The sequence below is a fragment of the Phascolarctos cinereus genome, unplaced genomic scaffold, assembly GCF_003287225.1.
Source record: "Phascolarctos cinereus isolate Bilbo 61053 unplaced genomic scaffold, phaCin_HiC Scaffold_726;HRSCAF=1367, whole genome shotgun sequence".
In the NCBI taxonomy this organism is placed as follows: domain Eukaryota; kingdom Metazoa; phylum Chordata; class Mammalia; order Diprotodontia; family Phascolarctidae; genus Phascolarctos; species Phascolarctos cinereus.
The window spans coordinates 341494131-341515972 of NW_027556098.1; the positions used below are offsets into that span (position 1 = coordinate 341494131).

The window sequence follows — 21842 nt, forward strand, 5'->3', positions numbered from 1 at the left end:
AGCCAGGGAGGTCAGGAGGTGTAAGAGTTCCAGGCAGAGGGACAACCAGTGCTGGTTAGCAGAGGCTTGATCAAAAAACCATTTTGTTTCGACCTCCACATTCTAAAAATGTCGACTTACCTTTCTTAAATATAGTGCCATGAATATAATTTAATCTTTCTTTGATAAATAAGGACACATATACTCTAAGAGCCTCTAATCTAAATATTAGCCATCCTGTGGGTGATGAATATCAGCTACATAGACTACAGATATAAAAGATACAAGAATTATAGAAATTATAGAAGACATAAAAGATACAAGAAATTATAGAAATTCAGGGTTGGAAGAGATCTGCCCAATCTCACCTCCCCCCGCCCCCAAAAGAGAATCTCCACTCCACCTGTGAGGCAAATGGGTTGAAATTGTACTGACCCTAGCCATAAACTAGTGGCTTCTTTTTAATCAGTCCCTAATAATAATGTTTTCTGTCATTGGAAAGCAGTGTGGCATAGTGGAAAGGGTTCTGGGGCAAAGGACAGGGGTTCAAATCTCACCTCTGATGCTGTATGTCACCTTGGACAAGTCTCTAGGTATTAGTTTCCTCAACCGCAAAAGGAGGGGATTGGCCTAAATGAGAAGGCTCTTTAGAGAAATCCTTTCTAACCTTAGAGAGGTCCCTTCTAGTTTTAAATCTATGATCCCCAGGATTTGACTCTTTTCCCTAAAAGTAGTATGATGAAACAAAACAAATGTCAGGTCTTTTAGGCTTCCTTTTCACACTGGAATTTATGGAAAACTCTGACCTCAGCTGTTTCACCCCCTCAACTCAAATAACCTTCACCTTGACTTCAGAGACTCCGGCTATCAGAACTGTTCTGAATTCCACCTCTTCCGCAATCCATCACTTTGACAGCAGCAATCAGGTGACTACCAGGACCTAAGTCCCCCAACACAGAAAGGAAGGCCCCATTCTGTAACGCCCGGTTCCTTCCTTCATAAAGAATGTCACTTATCAGATATTCAAAGAGCACCTTGTCTTTAAATATTTGCTTACTGCTAATGGCAGTGGTCAGTCGCAGCAAGGACAAAAAGAGACTCTTTTCACTTTGCTCGACAGCATTGCTCAATCTCTTTCTTTCAGGTCAGCTGCTTGACATAGCTCCCTAGGATGGGCAGCATGGGGGAACAGACGGGGGCCAGACTGGGAGTCAGGTGCACTGGTTTTTAAATCCTCCCCTCTAACATTTGCTAGCTCCTGCCTATTGTTTAGCGCTGCTAGAGAAAAATCAGCCAGGTTCACGGTGGATTCGTGGTACAAAGCCTTGATGGGGAACCTTTCAAGTCTACCCATCTCAACTACCTTGTTTCTTCTCTACAGAACCAATTCCCAACTTCCCAATTCTTCTCTTATCTCACTATCAGTCCCACCCACAGGCTAATGACTTGGCCTCTTCCTACAATGGGGCTATGCTTCAAAATCTGTTGACCTACTCTGGTAGGAGTCTCCTTATTTGGAAGTTCCCTATACCAATTAAATCACAGGTCCAGTCCCCAGGCCCATCATACTTTTCGAGCTTTCAAGGCACTAAAATATAGCCAGATATTTTTCAGATGAACTATTATCTAGCCACAATTATCCCATCCTGAATCTAGGAACTTTTTTTCAACCCAAATATAAGATTTTGTATTTATCCCAATTACACTTTTATCATTTATCATTCAGCCCACTGTTCTAGCCTGTCAAGACCTCTTTGGATTCAAAATCTGCCATCCAAGCCACTGGCTATCCTAGCCATCATTGTATCAGCTTCCAAATAACAGCTAATTACCCAGGTGTCACTGATGAAGGATTTAAAATCCCATATCAACAGTTATGTGTTGACTTCATGCTATACTTCTTTCCTGTTAAAACAGGATTAACCGTTCTCTTTTGTTTTCCTTATTGATTTCTTTTTTTTAAAAAAAAGATCTCCTTCCTGAAACTAGGTGAAGTACAGAATGTAACCAAAACAACATATGTGATGTACACATTCTATGCAGGTAACTAAGCGTGAACTAAGCGTGTGTACAGGGCAGAACATGATTACTGTTGCTATTCCTCTACTCCTCTTAGTCGTCCTCGTCCTCGTCCTCCTCTAACTAGCTAGCTAGCATTTATATAACATCATAAGGTGTGCTTAAGCACTTTACAAATATTAGCTCATTTTATCCTCAAAATAACCCTGGGAGGTGGGTGCCATTATCCTCATTTTACAGATGAGGAAACTGAAACTGAGAAAGGTTAAGTGATTTGCTCAGGGTCACACAGCTAGTAAGTGTCCGAGGACTCATTTGAACTCTGATTGAACACACCAACTGCACCACCCAGCTGCCTTGCTATAGTCCTAAAAGAAAAAAAGCTTCCAACAAAATCAGACTCCTGTCCAAGAAGCTATAACAAACTGGAAAAGGGACTAAAAAATTTCAGTTGGTCCAGTTTGCTGTAAGTGATCCTAACATCATCTGGGCAGTAAAAGCAGTGCTTTGAAGTCCTAACCTCACACTTTACGCAGACGAAGCCAGACATACTTCCTAGAGTTTTAGCTGGCTCATTTCTAGAATAGACACACATCTTCTATCTCAGGATACAGGCTGGTGTTTTTGTAAAGGCCTTTAATACTTAATTGCCACCTCTCTTAACATATAAAATGTGAAACATGCAAACCAAAAGGATTCTGATGGGAACAATCACTCACCCTCACATTTTACAGCACTCTGCATGACTTAGTGTGCACTTTCTTCACAGCTCCATGAGGGCTGTAATGAGAGCATTGCTAGCTCCATTTTATGGGGGGGGGGGAATTTGTTCACAGAGAAGTGAAGGGACTTGCCCCAAGGCTGGCAAGTGACAGACCTGGGGCTCAAACTCAGGCCTTCCAAGTCCCTGTCCAGAGCTCTTTCCACTATGTCAGGCAGTATCTCCAAACAAATATTACCCATAAGCATGTGCCACAATTTTGATGCAAAGAAAATGAAGCACAGGACTGAATCTCAGCCAGATTAATTATGTACCAATCAAAATTATATTTAACACCTCCTTCTAACCCAGGCAGTGAGGAGGTATTTGCCCCCAGTCCACATTTTTACTTCTCGTGTTTTGCTGATGGGGCAAGGAGGGAACACCAGTGACCTGCAACTCTGGAAATTCAGTCTGGCATCATGAAAAATATGTGAAGTCGAATTTTTGCAGGTGGTCCACAAAGGGATATTTTTCCGTCCACATGCCCACCATAAGGCAAATCACTACAGGGATGACATAAGCTAAGGAGACAGAATTCCAACCACGAGATGTGTGTTTGAATCCTGGCTCTGCTGTTAGTGAGTTGTATGATCTTGCAAAAGTAGCAACTTCAGCAGGTTCAAGATTCCTTATGTGGAAAATTTGTATCTACACTGCTTATCAACTAAGGTTTTGTTGTGAGGATCAAATGAGATAATATGCATGGTATGCTTTGTAACCATAAAGTGTCATAGAAATGTAAACTATTACTAAATTTGGAAGTGTACAAGGGACAGAAGGCAAATTCAATTAAGTCAGTCTTTATTTTTATCACTGCTTTGAAGCGAGCAATTTTACAGGAGTTCAGACTTAGTGCCTTTACAACAGACAGTAGAAGAAAATGCGGATGACTAAGTTGTCCACTTGACTGATAAAGGTCAAAAAAGGACATGGCCCTTCTTTCCTCCTTACATTTAGGGGCCCTGGCTATGGCATTCAACTTCCTATGAAGTCATCAGAAATCAAAATACTGATCCATCTACCAATTATTTTGGAAAAAGGAAATGGAATGATCTCTAGGGGACTGACCTAAAAATGAGACTAATAGTGTCACAGATTCAAGGCTAGAAGGGACCCTTAGAGGTCATCTAGCCCAATTCTCTTATTTTCTAAATGAAGAACTGAGACCCAAAGCAGTTAAGTGGTTTTCCCAGGACAATAAAAATAGTAAATGATTGACCTGAGATTCGAACCCAGGTCCCTTTGATTCCAAATTCAGCATCCTTTCCACTGTAACATGTTCCCTCTAAGCATGATTGTCATGGAGGTTAAAACTAAAAAGTTGGAAAATCCATTTCCTCTATCCTGATTTTACTTTCTTCCTCTGAAAACATAAATAAAACTTTACTCTGAGATATTATCTGAAAAAAAAGACACAGTTTTAAAAATATTCTACAAGCCTCTGTGGCAAAGACAGTTTGTTTGGAATGAATTGGAGTCCAAAGCAATCAAACAAGACATAGCTGCCTTAAGGAATAAAAAAATGTCAAAGGGCCTTATTGTGTTCATCTTTGGTATCCACTGCCATAATATGAAGATGAGAATTTTACTTGGCTATTGGGAAGAATATGAATTCATTCAGTCACTCAGTGCAAAAGAGAAGACTGCTTTACTGTTATTCCATAAGAAAATGAGCCACCTGTCAAACCATACTATGTTATTAGATAAAGAGAGAAAAAGAGAAGACAGCTGACAAGGAAAGTACCAGATATTAAATACATACCAGTTATGAGGAATGCCCCAAATCCCATGTCTTCAATTGCAGCTTTCAGCTCTTCAGGGCTTATTTTGGAGGCATTATAGTGGATAGTTCCAATCCCTTCAGCTAAAGAGACTGAAATTTTTCCTAGCCCTTCCCTTTGGGATAGTAGATTCTCGATGGACTGCACACAGGAAACACAGGTCATTCCCTCAATGCCAATCATAGCAGTACTCCACACTCCCTGCACTTGGGTTCCGTGGGATTGTGTAGGTAGAGGAAGTCTTGAAGACATGCTGTCTAATGAATTCTCCAACCCACTGCCTTCCACTCCATTAGGGAGAGTGACTTTAAAATTCCCAGGTGGAAGAGCCTCAATGGCTTCCTTCAAGAATAGTGGGGTAACAGAGGCTGGATCAAATTGAACATCTGCATTTTTGTTTTCCAGAGATACTTTAATGCTTTGCACACCCGGTAGTGCAGCTATATTTCCTTCAATATTCAAGACACAGGATTTGCAGTGCATTCCTTCCACTCCTAACTGTAGACTAGCAGCTGGGCTGGGCTGGCCCCCCCATGCTTCAGTATTACTACAGGGGAGTTGAGCTGGCATTTTCTTTGAGTTGCTGCTTTGTAACCGTCCAATATCAATCATTCCCAGGCTTAATGGTGCCATTTTGCTCTTGATGGTGGCTTCAAATCCCATGTCATTGATATGGTCCCTGAGGTCTCCAGGTTGAATGATACAAGGCTGATAAGTGATGACAGCCTCTTGATTGCTAAGGGAGACTTTGATTTTCAGAACTCCTTGAAGTTTTCCAACCTTCCCTTCTATAGTATTGACACATGAGTGGCAAGTCATGCCCTCCACACGAAGCTTTGTCACTGCTTCCTCAGCAGATGAGGGTTTTGTGGGCCATGGCTCAGCCTTTCCTTCTGCTATGTTAACATCAAAGCCCATATCCCCAATTTCATAGCAAATCTGTTGTAGGTTTATGGTCAGTGGTATGTATTTCACAATGGCATTACTCTGTTCAAGGGAAACTTTTATGCTCATAATACCTTTCAAGTTAGAAATCTTGCCCTCTATAGACTTCACACATGATTGGCATGTCATGCCCAAAATGTTGATCATACTAGTGCTTGTTGAAGACGATGACATAGGTGAACTATCCAAGCTGCCTTCAAAGCCTATGTTGTCAAAAGCAAATTCCTGCTTTATTGAGAATTCTTGAGCAGAAGCAGCAGAGGAAACTTTAGATAGCATCTAAAGGAAGAAAAGACATCTTTAGAATTCAAAACTAGCAATATTACTTACTCCCAGAGACATTCCAGGTTCTCTGGCACATAAGGAAGAAAGATAGCATCATGTAATATCCACAAAATAAAAAAGAAAGAAGTTAAGGAGGTGAATTAAATTCTGGGAAAGTTAGATATGATAGATCTCTAGAGAAAATTGAATGGCAATAGAAAGGAATATACCTTTTTCTCAGCAGTATATAGCACCTACACAAAAAAGTGACCATGTGTTAGGACATTAAAAACCTCACAACCAAATGTAGAAAAGCAGAAATAGTAAATGTATCCCTTTCAGATCATAATGCAATAAAAATTACATTCAACAATGGAAAGAAAGATTAAAAATTAATTGGAAATTAAATAATCTAATCCTAAAAAACAAGTGAGTCAAAGAACAAATCATAGAAACAATTAATAATTTCATCAAAGAAAATGACAATAACAAGACAATCTACCAAAATTTATGAGATGTAGCCAAGGCAGTACTTGGGGGAAAATTTATATCTCTAATTGCTTATATCAATAAAATAGACAAAAGGCAGATCAGTGAATTGAGCATGCAACTAAAAAAACTAGAAAAAGGCTAAGTTAAAAATCCTTAATTAAACACCAAATTGGAAATTCTGAAAATCAAAGGAGAGATTAATGAAATTTAAAGTAAGAAACCATTGAACTAATATATGAAACTAGAAGCTGGTTTTATGGGGAAAAAAACAATAAAATAGATAAACCACTGGTTAATTTGATTTAAAAAAAGGAAAGAAGAAAACCAAATTACTAGTATCAAAAATGAAAGGCGTGAATTCACCACCAACAAAGAGGAAATTAAGACAATTGTTAGGAGCTATTTTACTCAATTATACACCAAAAAATTTGATAATCTAAATGAAATGGACAAATGTGTACAAAAATATAAATTACCCGGATAAACAGAAGAAAAAAAAATTAAATAACCCAATCTTAGAAAAAGAAATCAAATAAGCCATCAATGAAATTCCTCAGGAAAATCCCCAGGACCAGATGGATTCACAAGCAAATTTTACCAAACATTTAAAGAATAATTAATTCTAGTACCATATAAACTACTTGGAAAAATAAGTGAAGAAGGGGTTCTACCACATTCCTTTTATGACATAAAAATGATGCTGATACCCAAATCAGGAAGGGCCAAAACAGAGAAAGAAAATTATAGAACAATTTCTCTATTGAATATTGATGCAAAGATTTTAAATAAAATACTAACAAAGATTACAGCAATACATCACAAGGATCATATACTATGACCAGGTAGGATTCACATCAGGAATGCAGGGCTGGTTCATTGTTAGGAAAATATGTGATTATCTCAATAGATGCTGAAAAAGCCTTTGACAAAATACAGCACCCACTGCTCTTAAAAACACCAGAGAGCTTAGGAATAAATGAAGTTTACCTCAAAATGATAAGTGATACTTATCTAAAATCATCAGCAAGTATTATCTGTAATGGGGATAAGCTAGAAGTTTTGCCAATACAATCACGGGTGAAGCAAGGATGCCCATATCACTTCTATTATTTAATATGGTACTAGAAATGTTAGCTATAGCAATAAGAAAAGAAAAAGAAAATAAAGGAATTAGAATAGGCAATGAGGAAACAAAACTATCACTCTTTGCAGATGATATATTATACTTAGAACATCAACTAAAAAAACTACTTGAAATTATCAACAACTTTAGCAAAGTTGCAGGATACAAAATAAACCCACGAAAATGATCACCATTTCTATATATTACCAACAAAGCCCAGCAGCAAGAGATAGAGAAATTTCATTTCAAATAATGGTAGACAATATAAAATACCTGGGAGTCTACCTGCCAAGACAAACCCAGAACATAACTATAAAACACTTTACACACAAATAAAATCAGATCTAAACAATTAGAAAAATATTAATTGTTCATGAGTAGGCCAAGCCAATATAATAAAAACGACAATTCTACCTAAATTAATCTATGGATTCAGGGTCACACCAATCAAATCATCAAAAACCTTATTTTATGAAGCAAGAAAAAATAATAACAAAATTCATCTGGAAGAACAAAAGCTCAAGGATTCAAGGGAATAAATGGGAAAAAACATGCGAAAGAAGGTGGTCTAGCCATACCAGATCTCAAACTGTATTATAAAGGGGTGATTATCAAAACAATTTGGTGCTGGCTAAGAAATAAGAGTGGTGGATCAGTGGAATATATTAAGTACACATTACATTGTAGCAAATGGCCATAGTAATCTAGTATATGATAAACCCAAAGATTCAAGCTTTTGGAACAAAAACTCATTATTTGACAAAAATTGTTGGGAAAACTGGAAAACAGTATGGCAGAAACTAGGTATAGACCAACATCTCATACCATACACCAAGATAAAGTCAAAATGGGTACATGATTTATATATAAAGGGTGATATCATAAGCAAATTAGCAGAGCATGAAATAGTTTACCTGTGAAATTTATGGATAAGGGAAGAATTTGGGGCCAAAGAAGATATAGAAAACATTACAAAATGTAAAATAGATAATTTTGATTATATAAAATTAAAAAGTTGTTGCACAAACAAAACCAATGCAACCAAATTTATAAGGAAAGCAAAAAACTAGGGGAAATTTTTTACAAGTATTTCTGATAAAGGCCTCATTTCTCAATCAAAAAATACAAGTCATTCTCCAATTGATAAATGGTCAAAGAACTTGAACAGCCAATTTTCAGACACAGAAATCAAAGCTATCTATAGTCATATGAAAAAATGCTCTAAATCACTATTGATCAGAAAATGCAAATTAAAACAACTCTGAGGTACCACCTCACTCCTATCAGAGTGGCTAATATGACAAAAAAGGAAAATGTTGGGTTTTAGAGGGGACGTGGGAAAAATAGGACACTAAAGCATTGTTGATGGAGTTGTGAATTGATCCAAACTTTCTAGAGAGCAATTTGGAACTATGCCCAAAGGCCTATAAAACTGTGCATACCTTTTGATCTAACAATACCACTGCTAGGTCTATATTCCAAAGACATTCAAAAAAAAGGGAAAAGAACCTACTTGTACAAAAATATTCACAGCAGCTCTTTTTGTGGTGGCTAAAAATTGGAAATCAAAGCGATGCCCATCAATTGGGAATGGCTAAACAATCTGTGGTGTATGATTGTAATGGAATATTATTGTGCTATAAGAAAGGACATGCAGGATGACTTCAGAAAAACCTAGAAAGACTTACATGAACTGATACATAGTAAAGTGAACGGAACTAGGTGAACATCGTACACAGTAACAGCAATATTGTGTACAATGAAGAACTGTGGGGCTTAACTATTCTCAGCCATACAATGATCCAAAATAATCCCAGATGACTAATGATGAATACTATCTGCCTCCAGAGAAAGAACTGATATTGATTGAATAGACTGAAGCATGCTATTTTTCACTTTTTCTTTCTTTTTTTATTCGAGTCTTCCTGTACAAAATGACTAATAGGGAAATGTTTTATGTAACTACACACGTATAATAAGCACATGATTGCTTACCATCTCAGGGAGGGGGAAAGGGAGGTAGGGAGGGAAGGACAGAATTTGGAACTCAAAACTTTAGATAAAGATATTTTTAAACTTGGGGGGGGGGAATTCTCCATAGTATAAGTACAGGAACGTGGTTAATTTATTTTTTCAGTTTACAAGGCTGCCTCAGCTGTGCCAAAAAGACTTAAATGAAATATATTCCTTTCAGCTGCTCTCTGTTTCTTTGCTCTCTTACTACTATTTCTTTAAACTAACTCATTAGCAGTTGAGTTTGAAGGTCCAATATAGTTCTTAAGACAGCAAGCATTATTACAGCGGTTCACCTAAAGTCCTCTTCAAAGGCAAGTGTTATGTAAAACAATATATAAATGTGAGTTATCAATACTATTGTTAACCTATGCCGAAAAGTCTTCCTTTGATGATGTACCATAGCATGGAAGTGATGTTCATAGAATGTGAGTTCTATTGTTGTAAGCACAGACCCAGAGATAGACTGTCATCTAAGGACCAGTCTCCCTAAATTCCTAAATTCAGAGGCTCATTACCAGAAGATGGGCTAATGAATGATGAATTTTTTTTTCAGTCATAATAGCTCATAAAGACTACCACCTAAGGAAAGTGTTGCCATTTACATTAATGGAAGGAGTGTCCCAAAGAAGTTACAGATAACCTAAAGTAATGAATGGAGTACAAGACCCAGAATTTTAGGACTAGAACTTCTTGTTCTTCATAGCATACTTTTTTCTTTCTCTAATATAATCTTAATGGATATTTTAAAAATAACATTTTCTTGATTTTTAAAAATATTACATTTCCCAGTCTATTTTTTTTTCTATACTTCTCCTCCCAGAGACTTATCCTATCACAAAAAGTAAAGGGATAAAGAGAGAATGGACATGTGATTGCACTGCTAGAGGTAATCTCCAGATGAGAAACTCTCTTTAGCAATGCATGCACCTTCTGCATCTTCTCTGCAGCTTCTAGTCTTACAGAGTGGCCCGGAACACTGAGAGATAAAGTGACATGGTCACAGTGAATATGTATCAGAGACAGGACTTGAAGCTTAGAATGAAAAGGAAGTCCAGCAAAACAAGCCAATACATACAACAAGTCTAACATGGCATTCTATATTTCCCCACCTCTGCAAAGAAAGGAGGGAAGAGTATTTTTTCATATCTCTTCTCTGGGGCCGAGTTTGGTCACTGTAATTTCACAACAGTCAGCTTCAAATGTTTCTATTTAATAAGAATAGGAATCCTAGTAACAGTGGTAGCTGTTCTTTCACATACTTTGATGTCTTTATTTTTGAGGGGGAAGATTATAATCATCTCTGAAGACAGAGAATATTATATTTGTTATGATAAACACATAGGAAATCATGAACTGAGTAAAATATTATTAATAACACACTATATCTTAAAATAGTTAAACTTTACAACTCATTCTGAGAATTAAACATAAGTTATCTAGGGAATTACCCTTTAGCTAAGCTCCCTTTTCCCTCCTACAATCATCTTTTTGTTCTTCTGCTAGTCATTATATATATCCAAAAGAATGTGGGAAGAGGAAGAAAAAAGACGTAAACTTTTTTCTAAAGGTTTGATAAGAAATGTGACTGAAATTACTAACCAGCTATAAGGGATTTTATTATTTATGTATTTCATTTATCAAAACTATTCCCTAGAGAATATGGACAATAGTGCTGCCCGTGTTAATTTCTTGTCACAGGAAGACCAGAAAACTAGATTTGCTAGAGTAAATAAAATAACTATTTACTAAGTCAATATTACATATAAGAGATTATGGCACAGCACCTGTCTTCAATCAGTTTATAATCTAGTTTGTTCCCAAATCTCTTTCCTTGATCCATATCCATAAATGCAAAATGAAGAGGCAAACCAAGCAATCAATGATCCAGTTGGTTTGAATATTACAAACAGTTGGTCTGAAGAAAAGACCCAACATTTGTTTTCCCTCAGCAGAAAGATGCTTTTCCATGAATCAGATGGACAGTTCCCTTGCTTTTTTATCTCACTGTTGGCATAGCCATGGTCTTATTAAATTCTCCTTTATCTCTACCTACACAAGGACTTTTAAAAATTATACTAACAGTGCTACTTCTTCATCATATCATTGGTTTAAATCACTTTTTTTTAACCTAAGGGTGTTCAGCTGCTACACAGCTAACCATTTCCATGTCACGTTACCTAAGCACACTACAGACACAGGCAAGAAAACAGTATTCTGGATGCCTTCAGCATCAAATACAGCCTTATAAAAAGAACAAAGATAAAGACCATGGGAAAGAAAAGTGGAAAGATTCTCAAAGAAAGATAGTGATTCACAGTAATCTCAAAGACTACCATAGAAATACCTCAGGCTAGCAAACTGCTTCTTTAGGATAAAAACCTAACATCAGCCATCTCCAACGTCTAAGAAGTGAATTATCAATGGTTTTCCACCCAGTTTATCTTAATTTTTCTTGGTCAAAATTTGTGGGGTGTGTGTAACTGCCAAAAGGGTTTATCAGGACAGTTGGAGCCATGACTTTGCTAGAAACAATACAAATAAATCTCCTTCTAGAAGGGCAGGTTTGTAGAGGCAAGTGGTCCAGGAAGAAAAAAACCCTGAAAACAGAGGCACTTTATGAAATGCCAGAGTGTTTGTGTGTTTTGGAACACCTTGGTGTTGGCGGTCTGGCATGGGAACAACTCTCTGTCTGCTATTACATCAGCTCTCACTTTAATAGAAATATATAAAATTATATATGTTTGTATGTATAGTATACATATGCATATGAGTACATACATATATGTAGTAAATGCTCAATAAATGTTTATTGAATCAGGATGAATTGATAGCACAAAACAATTTTCATAAAGATGATTTTCCAGGTGCAAATGTGTGATTGTACTCAATTCGGTTAGATTACAGTGCTCGCTACCATAGTAAGCTGTCAGACAGGTAGAAGGAGAACCAAGACATTAGTATCATGAAAACTTAGAGAAATGATAGTCTTCAGAAGGAGAGATTAATAAATTAATAAACTAAGAGATTATTATTAACTTTGGAGAAAACAGTTTTATTAAGTGAAGTCAGAAGTAAGAGAATTAGAGGTAAAAAGAGCAGACAGCTTTTTCAAGGAGTTTGTGAAGAGGAGGACAGATATAGGACAATTTTTCATAGCCAAACTCCTGGAAAAAGGAGTTACTTGTCCCATCTCATGTCCATCCTTATCCTTCTTGATCTCTCTGCAGCATCTAACACTGCTGACCACTCCCTCTTGGATTTTCTCATCTAGTTTCCCCCAGACCCAGGCAATTGGGGTTAAGTGACTTGCCCAGGGTCACACAGCTAGTATGTGTCAAGTATTTGGTCTGAGGCTAGATTTGAACTCAGGTCCTCCCGACTCCAAGGCCAGAGCTCTATCCACTGCGCCACCTAGCTGCACACCCGCCTCCCCCTTCTAGTTTTTCCTGACTCTGCTATCTTTTTAGTAGATAATCATACTGTGTCTCCTAACTGTAGCCGTAGCCTAAGGTTGTATTCTGGAATCTTTTCCCTTCTCTCTCCACACTCTTAGCAATCAATTGAATCAGCTCCCAAGGGTTTGACCATCATTTCTATGCACTGACTGTCAAATAAACACAACACAATGTCCAAAACAAGGCTCATTTAATTTCCTCCCCAAGCCCACTCTTATTCCAAATTTCCTCTATCTCTCAAGGGCACCACAATCTTTGTAGCCACACTAGGTGTCATCCTCACCTCCTGCCACGCCTTGTCATTCTACCTCTACAGCATTTCCTATCCATCCCCTTTTTCTCTAAGCACACAACGTTACTTCAGATCTTCATCACCTCACCCAGACGGCTGCTGCCCTCCAAGTTAGTCTCCCTGGCACAATCTGTCCCTCTCCAATTCATCCTCCGTGGAATGGCCAAAGTGATTGTCCTAAAGCCAGGTCTAACCAGGTCACTCAACTCCCCCTACTCAATGAGCTCCAGGGGCTCCTTATGGTCTCTAAGGCCAAACACAAAGTCTTACACTTGTCATTTAAAATACTTTGTAACCTGGCCCAAACTACCTGTCCACTTTTATTGCCTGTTTACTCTTCCGAATTCATTCTCCAACTCAGCCAAATTGAGCTTGCTGTTTCTTACACATGGTACTTCATCTCCAATCTGTGCACCTTTGCAGGCTGTTTCTCCATGCCTACCAAAATGTAACACGTATCCCAAAATACTTTCAAAGGCATATTATTTCATCTCTATCATAGCACGTGAAGCAAAACTACTATGAAGAGTTCTGATTTCTGGTACTTCACTCCATACAACACACCCCATATCTGAATCATGTTCCTCAAAATTCTAAGAACAGATTCAGATCCTTCTATGTACATTCAAAAGACATAAATATGTTTCCTATTTTAGATACACTGATTTGAACATTTACAAACAAAGGCAAGTAGAATGATTGAGGAGATACAGACCAAGGCCATTGGTTGAAGAAACTGGAAATATTTACGCAGGAGAAGAGACTTTTAAGGGACATGATAGCTATCTTCCTGCAAGTGTTCGAAGTATAATCACAAGGAAGACTTATTCTGTGTGACTCCAGACAGAAGAGGAATTTGCAGAGAAATTTGGGTTTAATATAATGAAAACATTCTCTATAATTTGATCTTTTCAACAGTGAAATGGGCTGCACCAAGAATTAGTATGCTCTCAGAACCTTAGTGTATTTAAAGGGTATAGAGGAAGTTAAGAAAAACAGAAGATTGGGAATGAATGCTTTGTTCTGAAGGCTTTAAGAGGGGAAATAAAAGGAAAGGCAAAAGGAATATACTACTATATGAAGGAGAAAGGGTAGGGTAGAACTTTTCAGGTTTTCTGGTTCATGAGGAACATGAAGAAGAATATAGAAACATGGAGAGGTGGAGGGGGGAGCAGGCATCAGATTAACCACACCCTTATCTGAACCAAATAGAAAAGGGCTGACACACACACACACACACACACACACACACACACACACACACACACACACACACACACACATCTTGTTGTAGAAACACATCAAACTCCATAAGGAAGTAGGCAGGGACAGGTAGAGGATTAAGAAGAAAGAGGGGAGGAAATAGTCATAAAGAAAACAAATTTCCTGATTCTGAAAGGGGGGGGGAGGTAGAAAAGAAAAAAGGCAAGGCTAGGCAAAGAAAGGGAAGAGGGAAAAGAGGAGAGAGGAGGAGAGGAGAAGAGATTAAGGGCATATCTTTTAAGTGGCAAATGGCTGAATAAATTGTGGTATATGAATATAATGGAATAGTATTACACCATAAGAAATGAAGAAAGAGACAATTTCAGACAATCCCAGGAAGTACGCACTAACACAGCGAAATGAGCAGAACCGGAACAACCTATACAATGACAATAACATTGTAAAGAAAAATAACTTTGAAAGACTTGAGAACTCTGACCAAAGCAGTGACTCACCAGAGGACCTATGACAAAGCATGTCATCTACCTCCTGACAGAGAAGTGATGAACTCAAAGTACAGGAGACACATGAATTTGGACATGACCAATCAATCAACCCATCAATCAACATTTGTTAAGCACCTACTAGTGCCAGGCACTGTGCTAAGCACTGTGGATACAAAAGAAGCAAAAGACATTTACTAGCTGTGTGACCTAGGCAAGTCACTTCACCCTGTTTGTCTCAATTTCCTCATTTGTAAAATGAGCTGGAGAAGGAATGGTAAACCACTCCATTATCCCTGCCAAGAAAAGCCCATGGACAGCATTGGCATGCTATGATCCATGGGGTCATGAAAAGGCAGACACAACTAATATTCAGAATAGACATATAGATGGATATAGATTAGACAGAAAGACAGCTAGATAGATATAGCTACCTATCTCTATCTTCTTTAAAAAGTATTAAGTTCCCAACAACTGGCAGCCTTCAAGTAAAGGCTGTTTGACTGCTTGTTGGAGAAGCTGGAGGAATCCCCCTCTACCTATAGGTTGGGCTAAGTGACCCCCAGGTCCTCTCTAACTCTGAGATTCTGTTGTTCTGAGACTTTAAACATCCGGGTTAGCTGTGATGCAGGGATCTGGTCAGTCGCACCTAGTGTATACCTAAAAGGGGGGGAGGGTACTCTTTCCTTTCTCACCCTTATTGTTTTTAAGTAGAAGAGGAGCAGCAATTTACATTAACTGCTAACCCTGTACATGTTCTCATGTTCTGTCTTTGCGTCTTAGCACAGGCTGATCCCTTCGCCCTCACTTCTTCTTATTCCCATCTTCCTCCAAAGCTCATCTCACACAGCACCTTCTGCATGAGGCCATTCTTGATCTCCCCAGTGGCCAGTGCTCGCCATAAAATCATTTCGTGTCTCTTTCGTCTGTATTTTGCATTTACGTACATGTGTATACATTGTGCAAACACTGTAAGTTACCTGAAGTCAGGGGCTGTTTCATCTTTGGCTTTGTATGCTCAGGGCTCAACATGGTGCCTAGCACAGAATAAAAGCTTAAAAATGGTTTTTTTTAATTGGCTTATTGATTGGTACTTTTCACTTGTAACTCTTACAAGTCCATGATAAACTAGTCTGCATTAACTGCCCCATTTCCATGGTTCAAGGGAACAGACACAGAGTTAGGTTAAAAAGACTAGGGTACTCTTCTAGGTGACAATACTTCCATCTTCTACTTAGCACTTGTCATTTCAGAAGTGCCCCAGCAGTATAATGCACACTGGACAATTTCCCCCAACATTCATCCTTTCCCTCTACACTCAAGTCACACAGACCATTTTCCTTCTCTGTGGGGATAGGGAGAAATCATTAGCAGAGCCACATCTTCTACTTTGATGCTACATACTCTTAGCGTTAGGTACATCCTGGACTACTGTGCTCAAGCAGCCTTACTTATGAATTCTCTGAACACCAAAGAACCGCAGGGATGGCAGAGGCCAGGAGAAGTCAACAGCTTCTAGCTCCTTCCTTGAAACAGGGCTATATCACCACCCCAGACAGCTGGATATATCCGTCCTATTTTCAAAGAATGTTTCTATAAGACCTATGACCTCACGTGGTAACCTTTTTAAGGAACTGGAAATACCCTCACAAGAGAAACAGTGTGACCGTGTGGCCTTTAATATTTAGCTGGATGTCCCATGTCATGTAGGCACTCTCTCCACCAGATCTCCATCTATCCATTCACACTTTCTTACTCTGTACAATTGCTAGCCATGTCCTTCCACAAATACTCCAAAGGGGGTCCATCCAATGTATTAGGGGCCTTCTTATAGACTTCTTAACTTTCACTAAATAGGATACATGGGCTGTCCATCAGTCATAGTTCCAGCTTGGTGGATGGCTATCCTGATTTCTTTTGGCTCTAATGATCTCTTTTATACCACTTCTGAACAATGATTTATTGGTAATATGTTGTAATCCACTCACACTTATCATGTGTGTTTATAATTCATTCCCCTTTACATGATCCATGATTTTAATTTTTGTGACCAGACAGCACCTTGAGAGACTATTGGTGTTGAAAAGTAAGCCTCTGTTAAAAGCACTCTACAATTTCCCAAAGGCAATCTAGACTGTTCTCCTCCTCCTGTCCAATTCTTGTCCTTGTCCATTTGTGGTGTCTGTCTAAGGTATACGTCCTAGTGGATCCATTCAAAAAAGGGCTATCTAAATGCATATCACAGTCTCAATATCAGGCATGCTTTGCCCACATTGTTTCTCATGTCTGGATAGTTGAGGAGATGATTTTCAGCCATTGCAGATTTCAGGAGGTTCTTCAATGTTCCAGCATTTGATTAATCAATCAATGAGTACTTATTAAAAACTGACTATGCACCAAGCACGATGTGTGCTGGGTGCTGAAGATACAGAGACAAAAATTAAATAGTCCTCGCACTCAAGTAGTTTATAATCTGATAAGGGAAACAGCATGGACATATAAATTCACACAAAATATGTAACAAACAAATATAAGTTAACGGAGGGAGGGCGGTGCTTGAGCTGAGTCTTAAAGCAAACTAGAGATTCTAAGAAACAGAGGGGAGGAGGGAGTTCATTCCAAGCATGAAGAGCACCATTTGTGAGAAACAGCAAGAAGGCCAGTTTGGCTAGACCAAAGATTGTGGGAAGGGTAGCAATGTATAATAATGCTGGAAAGGTAGATTGAGGCCACATTGTAAAAACCTTCAAAAGGCTGAACAGAGGAGTTTACATAGCATGCTAGAGCAGAGGGTATAGTCCTGCAATTTAGGACAGTCATTTTGACAGCTGTCTGAAAGATGAACTGGAGAAGTGAGAGACTTAGAGCAGGAAGGCTAATTTGGAGACTACTCTAGTAGTTCAAGTAAGAGGGTCTAAACTAAGGTCATAACATGAAAAAAAGAAAAGGAGATGTTTCTGAAACAATATATAAAGCTTAAAAAAGACGAAATATGACAACACATTTAATATGTGTAAAAGTTACCAGCACAAAGTCATCCACAAACAGAAGAAACTGGAAGACCACAAAATCCATGAAATCTAAGCTTTTTGAGGGTTGACACTGCTTCACTTCTCTCTTTATATCCCCAGGGCTTAGCATAGTATTTTGCATGTGGTAGGTGCTTAAGAAACGGTTGTTAAATTTAATCTCTAAGGAATTTCTCTTCCCTTTGGATTCTGTGTTGGATATCCTCTGTAACAGTAGCAAGCCTTTGATGACAATCATCTTCATATTTCATATCTCACAGGACATTCACAAAATCAAGCAGTTACAACTTTCAAAGACTCTTGTGTGATTCCAGCAGATTCATGAGAGATGCCTTTCTGGAGGAGTCTTTAAGGTGGAATGCTGCTCTAAGAAATCAAATGCTTGTTTGTGGTCAACAAACATTAAGCATTATGGAATTTTCTATTCTCTCCACCTTTTAGTCAATTGTGTAACTCTAAATAAATGTCCGCTATTGAACATTTTTGCAAAAACCTTTCGGTTTATTCTCATACTCTCATCAAAAATGTCCTCAGTACATGTGTATATTATTCTCATAAAGATGTTGTTGAGATGGGAAGGATACGGACCAGCAGTCATTAATAGTCTCTCTGCCTCATCATCAATTCAGTCTGTGGTTATCTCTAAGCATTTGGAATCTCTAAGAAAAAGGAAATGGAATCAATTTCTGACAAGGTGGAGGACTCTATGGATTCCCAAGAGCGCAGGGAACCACAGCAGGATGTTCTTGAATGGTTTAAAAGAGAAATAAGCATTGTGAGAGAAGAATTCATGGTCTACAAAACAGAAATCATTAGCAGAATAGAAAAACCTGAATCCACAGTAGAAAGTCTCACCAAAGAAATAGAAGACAGAAATATGGACCGAGAATGCATTAAAGTGAAAGATGTCATGGAAGAGAAGCAAAAAGTAATAAAAAGAAAAGAAAACATGATCTCCACATAAGCAAAACATTTATCTTCAATGTTGTAGAGACAACTTAAGAATTGTAAGTTTCTCAGAAGAATACAAAAAGTTTAAAAAAAAATTGAACAATATGATCTAAGAAATAATACTTGGAAACTGCCTAGAGTAATATTTCTCTAATCGATGTAAAGGTAGCTATGTTGCACAGTGGATAGAGTGTTGGGCCTCATCTTCCTGAGTTCAAATCTGGCCTCAGACACTTACTAGCTGTGTGACTCTAGGCAAGTCACTTAACCCTATTTGCCTCAGTTTCTTCATCTATAAAATAAACTGGAGAAGGAAATGGCAAACTACTCCCGTATCTCTGCCAATAAAATCCCAAATGGGGTCATGAAGAGTAGGACATGATTAAAAAAACAACTGAACAACAAGCGAGGTAAACTACACAGAATGGATAATAATCAGTTTAGTTGGGCTAATTTCTTTTAAACTAAGGTAGTAAAAAAGCAAAAGAATTTAGGAACATACTGTGACAGCAGATTCAAAAGCTCCTTTTTAGTTCAACTGAAATATTAAGAAATAACATTGTCTAGTCTAAAAATCATTTCTAGACTTTTCCCTTTAGAAAAATGTGTAAACAGTCAAGAATAAAGGTTAAGATTCTAGGAGTGAGGTGGCAACCAAATTTAACTCTTGTCTAGTTATTGTCTTTCTCACCTTCTGAAATGATTGGACTACTGACCCATGCAACAGTCCCTTCTTTGAACATCTCACGAAATGATTAGGATTACTGATCAGAAGGAGGCAATCCTGTTGATTCTTTCGTGTCACCTGTGATGGGTCACGGGGAGCCATGGAAAAAAGTGGTCAGAGGCAGATGCATAATTTTAGGAGTATGGTTCTCCAATGCCTTCACCAAAAGATTAAGTGACTGTTATTGTGAGATGAAGTAGAATGCTAGCCACAAACCACATTCCATTATTTTGTGCCATTTTCCTCGTTCAAGCTTCCAAAAATTTTATCTCATAATGTCTTGGAGAAAGAGATGCCAAGAGCATAAGGAGACTATGTCAGTTTGGATATTTCTCTAAGTTAGAAATTCTTCATTTTAAAATAATGATAAATTAAAATGTTTCTGGTAGACTTGTGCCTAATACACAGAGTATAGTATTAATAGTGATTTTTTTTCCTTCAACAACACAAATTCAGGATGCAGACCCCTAATTTAAGAGTTAACATTCTTCACAACAGTTATCTTAACAGCTTTCTCAGCAGACAATCAAATAACATACAGTTCAACTTCTTAACATTTCAGAGAATTGCATTGTTACCTAACTTTTGTCTACTGCAGCAAATATTTCATTTGGTGATTTATCAAATAACGGTACCTCATGAGCTACAGCAGTGTCATCCCTCTGATAATATTCTATACGAGATCCAGGGAGGCAAGGCAAGGTCAAAGGCTAATTCTGCACTATCAGTCAAACAGCCGATCTCTAAGAGTGGGTTGGTTTGGTTTGGTTTTTTGATATTCTAATGAAATGCTCTAAGTCAAATCAGTAAGACCATAACTCTCTTGCATCATTTCCTAGAATCAAGAGAAGACCCCATAGTACAGTAGAGCTACTAAGGCTAAGGAATCCAGGTGGTTTTCTAGAGTTTAATTAAGTATGTGTGGGTAAGGATTAGGTGTTAGGCTTCCACAACAGAACAAGGGAATTCTGAGAAGGACTTCCAAGATCTTGTGGATAGTCTCTCAACCAATCAGAAAGTGCCCCAAACATTCTGCAAACAACTAGTTCCTTAAGACAGAGCCTTGGAGGCTAAACTGGTTGCAACCTGGTCAACGACAGGCCGAAGGCTTTTCTCCACTAGGCTTGCTTAACAAGCGTATTGAATATTAACTGATATACCCCGCGGGTGGAGATAGCCGCCATTTTTGAACATGGTACGCGTGAACTAACATGACAAGGAAGAACATGGAGAAACATGGGATTGGCGGTTTAGGAAAAGTATAACTCAGATGAGCTGGTCCAATCCCAGGCTCAGATGGGAGGAGAATGGATCTTACTAACCATTTAAAAATTGATTCTACCACTGTACCAGTGCCACCTGCTACTAGGGTGTAGTGTGGCCGTTTCTCAAAAGAAGCGTTAATAAAGGCTTTCCCTTCACTCACTCCTGTAGTAGATTTTTGTTTCAGATTTTTCTAACAGTATGGATTACACTAAGCTTCTTCAAATGTTTATATTATAGAAAAATAGTTGGTATGCCCAGACTTTTAATTTTTCATACAGTGCTGATGAATTCAGATGGCATACAAATGTCTTAGGTCTGATGGAACAAATTAATCTTTACCTTCATTATACATTTACATGAATTTTGCTGTAATGGCCGCACTGTTCTTAGCACAGACCCAGTTACAATTCAATTAATGTAATAGATATATTCCTGAATAGGTGTGTATCAACTTTCTTTGTATCAAACTATATAACAGGGGATCACTATTTAAAGGAGTGATCATAGAATTCCTTCTTAAATCACAAAATTATTTTGCAAAAAGCCTGATAATAGCTATAGAGTTGGGTTTTTACATATCAGACTTATTTCAAGTGGGAAACAATTGACTGGGGATTCAGAAGGTCATCATGAGTTCATCTAGGCAGAACCCAAGTTAACCACCCTTGAGAACTCTCTACCTCATTTTTATAAATCTCAAGAAACAGAAGATAGCAAATTAACAACCCTTGCAATCAAGAAGTCCCTTTTTGTTTCTAATTTAAATATATCTTTCCCACTATGATTCAGTTCCATCTTTTCTTTGCTATCTCTTTTATTTCTCAAAAAGCTTTTAGGAGCTGAAGAAACCTACATTTTACTGTTATGATTTTATTCTACATTGATAGGGGCAATGTTAAAAAAAAATACAAGTACATGGTAACCTTAATCATTTTAGAATCAGGCTTCATTTGGAACATGATCCTGTTTTAACTAAAAGTACTCTGTGAAAGTAAATTGCCCATCCATGTGAGTGAGAAATTAGTAGTTCTGGT

General features: G+C 37.9%; 1 protein-coding gene across 5 annotated transcripts in view; it reads right to left on the reverse strand.

Moving 5' to 3' along the window:
• Positions 1-21842, reverse strand: part of ATP7B (ATPase copper transporting beta) — a 114522-nt gene that overhangs the window by 59236 nt on the left and 33444 nt on the right. For all 5 annotated transcript variants that reach the window (XM_078156976.1, XM_078156975.1, XM_078156974.1 and 2 more), the window contains one exon: positions 4524-5766. In XM_078156976.1, the coding sequence (XP_078013102.1) occupies positions 4524-5766 (1243 nt within the window). The remainder of the gene's footprint in view (positions 1-4523; positions 5767-21842) is intronic.